General features: G+C 58.5%; 1 protein-coding gene across 1 annotated transcript in view; it reads left to right on the top strand.

Moving 5' to 3' along the window:
* Positions 1-4,127: 4,127 nt before the first annotated feature.
* The window catches only part of npepl1 (aminopeptidase like 1), a 43,273-nt gene continuing 37,799 nt past the window's right edge, over positions 4,128-9,601 (top strand). Inside the window, exon 1 of the mRNA XM_060835933.1 lies at positions 4,128-4,322. Coding sequence (XP_060691916.1) covers positions 4,173-4,322 — 150 coding nt within the window. The 5' untranslated portion in view covers positions 4,128-4,172. The remainder of the gene's footprint in view (positions 4,323-9,601) is intronic.

Here is a 9,601-nt window from a genome sequence, read left to right as displayed (position 1 = left end):
GGTGGTGAATGAGGGTGGAGGTGAGTGAGGGTGGAGGTGGTGAGTGAGGGTGGAGGTGATCAGTGAGGGTGGAGGTGGTGAATGAGGGTGGAGGTGAGTGAGGGTGGAGGAGGTGAGTGAGGGTGGAGGTGGTGAGTGAGGGAGGAGGAGGTGAGTGAGGGATGAGGAGGAGGTGAGTGAGGGTGGAGGTGGTGAGTGAGGGAGGAGGTGGTGAGTGAGGGAGGAGGAGGTGAGTGAGGGTGGAGATGGTGAGTGAGGGTGGAGGTGATGAGTGAGGGAGGAGGAGGTGAGTGAGGGGGAGGAGGTGAGTGAGGGTGGAGCTGAGTGAGGGTGGAGGAGGTGAGTGAGCGGGAGGAGGTGAGTGAGGGGGAGGAGGTGAGTGAGGGACGAGGTGGTGAGTGAGGGTGGAGGAAGTGAGTGAGGCTGGAGGTGGTGAAGTGAACGAGGAGGAGGTGAGTGAACGAGGAGGTGAGTGAGGGAGGAGGAGGTGAGTGAGGGGGAGGAGGTGAGTGAGGGAGGAGGTGGTGAGTGAGGGAGGAGGTGGTGAGTGAGGGTGGAGGTGGTGAGTGAGGGGGGAGGAGGTGAGTGGGGGGGAGGAGGTGAGTGAGGGTGGAGGTGGTGAGTGAGGGAGGAGGAGGTGAGTGAGGGGGGAGGTGGTGAGTGAGGGGGAGGAGGTGAGTGAGGGGGAGGAGGTGAGTGAGGGGGAGGAGGTGAGTGAGGGGGAGGAGGTGAGTGAGGGAGGAGGAGGTGAGTGAGGGGGAGGAGGTGAGTGAGGGTGGAGGTGGTGAGTGAGGGTGGAGGAGGTGAGTGAGGGGGGAGGTGAGTGAGGGAGGAGGAGGTGAGTGAGGGGGGAGGAGGTGAGTGAGGGGGGAGGAGGTGAGTGAGGGTGGAGGTGGTGAGTGAGGGGGGGAGGAGGTGAGTGGGGGTGGAGGTGGTGAGTGAGGGTGGAGGAGGTGAGTGAGGGGGGAGGTGAGTGTGGGAGGAGGAGGTGAGTGAGGGTGGAGGTGGTGAGTGAGGGAGGAGGAGGTGAGTGAGGGGGGAGGTGGTGAGTGAGGGGGAGGAGGTGAGTGAGGGGGAGGAGGTGAGTGAGGGGGAGGAGGTTAGTGAGGGGGAGGAGGTGAGTGAGGGAGGAGGAGGTGAGTGAGGGAGGGAGGTGAGTGAGGGTGGAGGAGGTGAGTGAGGGAGGAGGAGGTGAGTGAGGGGGGAGGAGGTGAGTGAGGGTGGAGGTGAGTGAGGGAGGGAGGTGAGTGAGGGTGGAGGAGGTGAGTGAGGGGGGAGGAGGTGAGTGAGGGGGGAGGAGGTGAGTGAGGGTGGAGGAGGTGAGTGAGGGAGGAGGAGGTGAGTGAGGGGGGAGGAGGTGAGTGAGGGGGGAGGAGGTGAGTGAGGGTGGAGGTGGTGAGTGAGGGTGGAGGTGGTGAGTGAGGGTGGAGGAGGTGAGTGAGGGTGGAGGTGGTGAGTGAGGGGGGAGGAGGTGAGTGAGGGTGGAGGAGGTGAGTGAGGGTGGAGGAGGTGAGTGAAGGTGGAGGAGGTGAGTGAGGGTGGAGGTGGTGAGTGAGGGTGGAGGAGGTGAGTGAGGGTGGAGGAGGTGAGTGAGGGAGGAGGAGGTGAGTGAGGGGGGAGGTGGTGAGTGAGGGGGGAGGAGGTGAGTGAGGGTGGAGGAGGTGAGTGAGGGTGGAGGAGGTGAGTGAAGGTGGAGGAGGTGAGTGAGGGTGGAGGTGGTGAGTGAGGGTGGAGGAGGTGAGTGAGGGTGGAGGAGGTGAGTGAGGGAGGAGGAGGTGAGTGAGGGAGGAGGAGGTGAGTGAGGGGGGAGGTGGTGAGTGAGGGGGGAGGAGGTGAGTGAGGGTGGAGGAGGTGAGTGAGGGTGGAGGAGGTGAGTGAAGGTGGAGGAGGTGAGTGAGGGTGGAGGTGGTGAGTGAGGGTGGAGGTGGTGAGTGAGGGTGGAGGAGGTGAGTGAGGGTGGAGGAGGTGAGTGAGGGAGGAGGTGGTGAGTGAAGGTGGAGGAGGTGAGTGAGGGTGGAGGAGGTGAGTGAGGGTGGAGGAGGTGAGTGAGGGAGGAGGTGGTGAGTGAGGGTGGAGGAGGTGAGTGAGGGTGGAGGAGGTGAGTGAGGGAGGAGGAGGTGAGTGAGGGTGGAGGAGGTGAGTGAGGGTGGAGGAGGTGAGTGAAGGTGGAGGAGGTGAGTGAGGGTGGAGGAGGTGAGTGAGGGAGGAGGTGGTGAGTGAGGGGGAGGAGGTGAGTGAGGGGGGAGGAGGTGAGTGAGGGTGGAGGTGGTGAGTGAGGGGGAGGAGGTGAGTGAGGGGGGAGGTGAGTGAGGGTGGAGGTGGTGAGTGAGGGAGGAGGAGGTGAGTGAGGGGGGAGGTGGTGAGTGAGGGGGAGGAGGTGAGTGAGGGGGAGGAGGTGAGTGAGGGGGAGGAGGTGAGTGAGGGGGAGGAGGTGAGTGAGGGAGGAGGAGGTGAGTGAGGGAGGGAGGTGAGTGAGGGAGGAGGAGGTGAGTGAGGGGGGAGGAGGTGAGTGAGGGTGGAGGAGGTGAGTGAGGGAGGGAGGTGAGTGAGGGTGGAGGAGGTGAGTGAGGGTGGAGGAGGTGAGTGAGGGGGGAGGAGGTGAGTGAGGGTGGAGGAGGTGAGTGAGGGGGGAGGAGGTGAGTGAGGGGGGAGGAGGTGAGTGAGGGAGGGAGGTGAGTGAGGGTGGAGGAGGTGAGTGAGGGAGGGAGGTGAGTGAGGGTGGAGGAGGTGAGTGAGGGGGGAGGAGGTGAGTGAGGGAGGGAGGTGAGTGAGGGTGGAGGAGGTGAGTGAGGGGGGAGGAGGTGAGTGAAGGTGGAGGAGGTGAGTGAGGGTGGAGGTGGTGAGTGAGGGTGGAGGAGGTGAGTGAGGGTGGAGGTGGTGAGTGAGGGTGGAGGTGGTGAGTGAGGGTGGAGGAGGTGAGTGAGGGTGGAGGTGGTGAGTGAGGGGGGAGGAGGTGAGTGAGGGTGGAGGAGGTGAGTGAGGGTGGAGGAGGTGAGTGAAGGTGGAGGAGGTGAGTGAGGGTGGAGGAGGTGAGTGAGGGTGGAGGAGGTGAGTGAGGGAGGAGGAGGTGAGTGAGGGTGGAGGTGGTGAGTGAGGGGGGAGGAGGTGAGTGAGGGTGGAGGAGGTGAGTGAGGGTGGAGGAGGTGAGTGAAGGTGGAGGAGGTGAGTGAGGGTGGAGGTGGTGAGTGAGGGTGGAGGAGGTGAGTGAGGGTGGAGGAGGTGAGTGAGGGAGGAGGAGGTGAGTGAGGGAGGAGGAGGTGAGTGAGGGGGGAGGTGGTGAGTGAGGGGGGAGGAGGTGAGTGAGGGTGGAGGAGGTGAGTGAGGGTGGAGGAGGTGAGTGAAGGTGGAGGAGGTGAGTGAGGGTGGAGGTGGTGAGTGAGGGTGGAGGAGGTGAGTGAGGGGGGAGGAGGTGAGGGAGGGAGGTGAGTGAGGGAGGAGGAGGTGAGTGAGGGGGGAGGTGGTGAGTGAGGGGGGAGGAGGTGAGTGAGGGAGGAGGAGGTGAGTGAGGGGGGAGGTGGTGAGTGAGGGGGGAGGAGGTGAGTGAGGGTGGAGGAGGTGAGTGAGGGTGGAGGAGGTGAGTGAAGGTGGAGGAGGTGAGTGAGGGTGGAGGTGGTGAGTGAGGGTGGAGGAGGTGAGTGAGGGTGGAGGTGGTGAGTGAGGGTGGAGGAGGTGAGTGAGGGGGGAGGAGGTGAGTGAAGGTGGAGGTGGTGAGTGAGGGTGGAGGTGGTGAGTGAGGGTGGAGGAGGTGAGTGAGGGTGGAGGTGGTGAGTGAGGGTGGAGGAGGTGAGTGAGGGTGGAGGTGGTGAGTGAGGGTGGAGGTGGTGAGTGAGGGTGGAGGTGGTGAGTGAGGGTGGAGGAGGTGAGTGAGGGAGGAGGAGGTGAGTGAGGGTGGAGGTGGTGAGTGAGGGGGGAGGAGGTGAGTGAGGCTGGAGGAGGTGAGTGAGGGAGGAGGAGGTGAGTGAGGGTGGAGGAGGTGAGTGAGGGAGGAGGAGGTGAGTGAGGGAGGAGGAGGTGAGTGAGGGAGGAGGAGGTGAGTGAGGGGGGAGGGTGGGTCAGGCTGAAGGTGGAGCATGTGTCACTGGGATTGGGTCCTCCTCCTGCCGGAACCTTTGTGCGGGGCCGAGGGTGCTGTCGGGACAGTGAGCGGGGGCGCACTGCCGGCTGGGAGCAAGATGGCGGCTGTGGAGCTTCGGTTCGGAGCGGCCTCGGGGCAGTCGGAGCCCCCGAACCGGCCGCTGCTGATCGTGGGCCAGCTCCCGAACCTGCAGACACTGCGCTGGGAGGAGATCAGCGGCAAATTACTGCCCCAAGTGTCGGAGGAGGTGAGAGAGCCCCGGGGGCGGGCGGGCGGGGGTCCCGGCGCCTTGGGGGGGGGGGGAGGAGAGAGAGAGGATGTTGGGATCCCGGACTGTGGGCTGGGGGGTGGGGGGTGATGTGAGGGGTCCAGGATTGGAATGGGCCTCCCAGAGTTTGTGTGTGTGTGTGTGTGTTGGGGGACGGTGGGGGTGGGGGGAGTGAGGGTGGGGGACGGTGGGGGTGGGGGGAGTGGGGGTGGGGGGAGTGAGGGTGGGGGACGGTGGGGGTGGGGGGAGTGAGGGTGGGGGACGGTGGGGGTGGGGGGAGTGAGGGTGGGGGACGGTGGGGGTGGGGGGAGTGAGGGTGGGGGACGGTGGGGGTGGGGGGAGTGAGGGTGGGGGACGGTGGGGGTGGGGGGAGTGAGGGTGGGGGACGGTGGGGGTGGGGGGAGTGAGGGTGGGGGACGGTGGGGGTGGGGGGAGTGAGGGTGGGGGACGGTGGGGGTGGGGGGAGTGAGGGTGGGGGACGGTGGGGGTGGGGGGAGTGAGGGTGGGGGACGGTGGGGGTGGGGGGAGTGAGGGTGGGGGACGGTGGGGGTGGGGGGAGTGAGGGTGGGGGACGGTGGGGTGGGGGGAGTGAGGGTGGGGACGGTGGGGTGGGGGGAGTGAGGGTGGGGGGAGTGAGGGTGGGGGACGGTGGGGTGGGGGGAGTGAGGGTGGGGGGAGTGAGGGTGGGGGACGGTGGGGTGGGGGGAGTGAGGGTGGGGGGAGTGAGGGTGGGGGACGGTGGGGTGGGGGGAGTGAGGGTGGGGGGAGTGAGGGTGGGGGACGGTGGGGTGGGGGGAGTGAGGGTGGGGGACGGTGGGGTGGGGGAAGTGAGGGTGGGGGTGGGGGGAGTGAGGGTGGGGGTGGGGGGAGTGAGGGTGGGGGATGGTGAGGGTGGGGGACGGGGGATGGTGAGGGTGGGGGACGGGGGGGGTGGGGGGAGTGAGGGTGGGGGACGGGGAAGTGAGGGTGGGGGACGGTGGGGGTGGGGGGAGTGAGGGTGGGGGACGGTGGTTAGTGTTGGCTGCTGCTGAAGTTCTGGTGTCAGCGAAGCTCACCCTGACTGTGTGTCACTGACATTCTCCTGGGGGCTGGGTTGTTGTGCGGTTGCTTCCTCATCCCTTTCTGGCACGTTTTCCTCCTTTGTGTCTGTCGGGTTGGTTCAGTCACCTGAACCAATGAACAACAGCCTGGGGAGCACATTCTGAGATCTTTCACCCTGACTTTGCCTGATGAAGGGCTTTTTGCCTGAAACATCAATTCTCCTGCTCCTTGGATGATGCCTGACCTGCTGCGCTTTTCCAGCAACACACTCTCCACTCTTTGCTCAGGTTCCCAGTGATTGACATTTGACAGAAGGTGTGCAATTAGTATAATAATGGAGCAGTTAGCGTTTGCCCAGAGTATTAGGTAGAGGGTGTTACTGCCTTCACACTGATGCTCCCACCCGAAGCTTTTGCCCCTTTCCTACCTGCTGCTTATGACCCATTCCTAGCTCTCTGGAAATTGTTCTAGATCCATGGGCTCTCTAATCCCCTCATCCTCGAAGCCTATTGAAACTATCCCAACTTTCAAGGCAATTTTGTGAATAGTTTGATCACACTGCTCTTAAAATGCCAGTTATCAAAAGTATGTAAAGTCAAGGTCAAGCTCAGAAGATTTCATAGGACCTATTTATGACTTGTTCACAGTTCAAATGGTCAAAGTACATTTCTTAGAACCCCAATAATGCCTGTAAAACTCTAATCAGATAAGAATTAATTGACAAAAAGATAAAGTCTACCTAATTTGACTTCTTTCTTCACAGTAGTCATATGCTATATGGTTTGCAAAGAAATAGGAACCAACTATTATGTGAATGTGCACTGGGGTTGCCATATTGCCCAAACCTTTTAAACCATTTTGACACTGAATTGGATTGAATAACCAACCCAAAATAGTGGCAGAGAGTTGAATGTACAATTCCAGCCCATGATGAACTAGGAAGCTAATGATTCCTGGAGGCACATGACAAGTATGTTGGCGAGGCCTCTTCTGGAGTAGTGTGCAGTTCTGGTCACCCTGTTATAGGAAGGATATTACTAAACTGGAGAGGATTCAGAAGAGATGTACCAGGATGTTGCCGGGAATGGAGGGTTTGAGTTATAATAATAGACTAAAAATTCTGGGACTTTTTTCATTGGAGTGTCGGAGGTTGAGGGGTAACCTTAATTAGATTTATGAAATCATGAGAGGCATAGATAAGGAGAATGATAAGGGTCTTTTCCCTGGGGTGGGAGAGTTTGAAAATGGGGCTATTTTTAAAGTGAGAGGAGAAAGATTTAAAAAGGACATGAGGGGCAACCTTTTTACACTTAAGGGGCGGCACGCTGGCACGGTGGTTAGCACTGCTGCCTCACAGCGCCAGGGACCTGGGTTCATTTCCCGCCTCAGGCGACTGACTGTGTGGAGTTTGCACGTTCTCCCCGTGTCTGCGTGGGTTTCCTCCGGGTGCTCCGGTTTCCTCCCACAGTCCAAAGATGTGCGGGTCAGGTGAATTGGCCATGCTAAATTGCCCGTAGTGTTAGGTAAGGGGTTAATGTAGGGGTATGGGTGGGTTGCGCTTCGGCGGGTCAGTGTGGACTTGTTGGGCCAAAGGGCCTGTTTCCACACTGTAAGTAATCTAATCTACACAGAGGGTGGGTTGCATGTGGAATGAATGTCCAGGAAAAAGTGGTGGATGCAGGTACAGTGACAACATTTAAGAGACAAGCACAGGCAGGTGGGACTAGTTTAGTTTGGGAAATGTGGCAGGGACTGGTTGGATCAAAGAGTCTGTTTCCTTGCTGTGTGACTCGATGACTTAAAAGATGTTTCCACTAGCAGGAGAGACTAGGACTTGAGGGCACTGCCTCAAAGTGGATATATTCATATCCAAAGCTCTAGCATCAGCTGAGACCAGATGTACCAACATAGCGAGTGATTGTCATTCAGTTCTTGTTGATTACTCAATGGCAACATTGCAAAGGGGAGAGTGATCCTTGTCCATTGGAGCAGATCAACGGAACAATCCGCATCAAGTTTGATGAGTTTACTTCAGAGTTACGAGTGCAGAATGAAATGTAAGCTGGGAAGGTAAATGGTGTTGGCAGATGCCCCTTTCAGTTGACTTCACAAGAGGAACATGTGATCAGAGGATAAGGTATAAAGATGCATCACCTTGTGACTGTAACACCAGCAAAATAGAGTTGTAAGTGCTCTGTCAGCAACTGATCTCGAGGTGGAATGAAGGAATGGTAGCTCTGAGCCAGATCAACTGTGTACAGGAAAGGCTTTAACAAAGACTGTGTTATGTCTCCATCCAATGTAAAGCAGAAATACAGAAATAAACATCAGAAAGCGGTTATAATGATGAAGTACTCCCATGACCGTCAAACAGATTTGTTCTAAATGTATACCAAAGTGATATGTTGTGGTTGCTGATGAAATGCCAAGTTTCACTCTATCTAAAAGGTGAATAATTTAAGAGTCACAATGATTATTTCCACAGAGCATGATCTGTTCACTGAGCAGGGGAATAACATGCGACAGTGGAACACGATTACCTCCAGAGAATTCAGGAGATACATGGAACAGTGGTTACCTCAGAAAGACACGTCAGTCTCTTGCGATATGTTGAGACACAAACCTTGTCTTACTGCACTCAGGTCTGCAGCTTTTGAGGCTGACATACCGTGCCTGTAGTGCTACTGAACAGAGGAAAGTATAAGACAACGCTACCAATCAAATACACCCTCAAAGCGATAGGGGGAACTAAGACAGTGCTCACTGGTGCACAGGGAGGAGGTCAACACTGGAATGAACATAATTCAGATAAGGATGTAGTATCAAAAGGGTAGATGGTACATTTGCAAATTCAGTTGTGATACCTGGAGCTCAGTTGATGAAGGCAAAGCGCAGCAGGTCAGGCAGCATCAAAGGAGCAGGAGAATCGACGTTTCGGGCATGAGCCATTCTTCAGAAATGAGGAGGGTGTGCCAAGCAGGCTAAGATAAAAGGTAGGGAGGAGGGACTTGGGGGAGGGGCTTTGGGAATGCGATGGGTGGAAGGAGGTTAAGGTGAGGGTGATAGGTCGGGGAGGGGGTGGGGTGGAGAGGTCGGGAAGAAGATTGCAGGTCAAGAAGGCGGTGCTGAGTCTGAGGGTTGGGACTGAGATAAGGTGGGGGGAGGGGAAATGAGGAAGCTGGAGAAATCTGCATTCATCCCTTGTGGTTGGAGGCTTCCTAGGTGGAAGATGAGGTGCTCTTCCTTCAGGCGTCGTGTGGCCAGGGTCTGGCAATGGAGGAGGCCAAGGACCTGCATGTCCTCGGTGGAGTGGGAGGGGGAGTTAAAGTGTTCAGCCACGGGGTGATTGGGTTGGTTGGTCCGGGTGTCCCAGAGGTGTTCCCTGAAACGTTCCGCAAGTAGGCGGCCTGTCTCCCCAATATAGAGGAGGCCACATCGGGTGCAGCGGATACAGTAAATGATGTGTGTGGAGGTACAGGTAAATTTGTGGCAGATATGGAAGGATCCCTTGGGGCCTTGGAGGGAAGTGAAGGGGGAGGTGTGGGCGCAAGTTTTGCATTTCTTGCGGTTGCAGGGGAAGGTGCCAGGAGTGGAGGTTGGGTTGGTGGGGGGTGTGGACCTGACGAGGGAGTCATTCTGAAAAGACCACTCCCTCCGTGACTCCCTTGTCAGGTCCACACCCCCCACCAACTCAACCTCCACTCCCAGCACATTCCCCTGCAACCGCAAGAAATGCAAAACTTGCGCCCACACCTCCCCCCTTACTTCCTTCCAAGGCCCCAAGGGATCCTTCCATATCCGCCACAAATTCACCTGCACCTCCACACACATCATTTATTGCATCCGCTGCACCCGATGTGGCCTCCTCTATATTGGGGAGACAGGCCGCCTACTTGCGGAACATTTCAGAGAATCCCTCTGGGAAACCCACACCAACTGCCCCGTGGCTGAACACTTTAGCTCCCCCTCCCACTCCGCCAAGGACATGCAGGTCCTTGGCCTCCTCCATCGCCAGACCATGGCAACACGGCGCCTGGAGGAAGAGCGCCTCATCTTCCGCCTAGGAACCCTCCAACCACAAGGGATGAATGCAGATTTCTCCAGCTTCCTCATTTCCCCTCCCCCCACCTTTTCTCAGTCCCAACCCTCGGACTCAGCACCACCTTCTTGACCTGCAATCTTCTTCCCGACCTCTCCACCCCACCCCCTCCCCGACC

The sequence above is a fragment of the Hemiscyllium ocellatum genome, chromosome 15 (assembly GCF_020745735.1).
Source record: "Hemiscyllium ocellatum isolate sHemOce1 chromosome 15, sHemOce1.pat.X.cur, whole genome shotgun sequence".
NCBI lineage: Eukaryota > Metazoa > Chordata > Chondrichthyes > Orectolobiformes > Hemiscylliidae > Hemiscyllium > Hemiscyllium ocellatum.
This window is presented reverse-complemented; position numbering and strand designations above follow the sequence as displayed.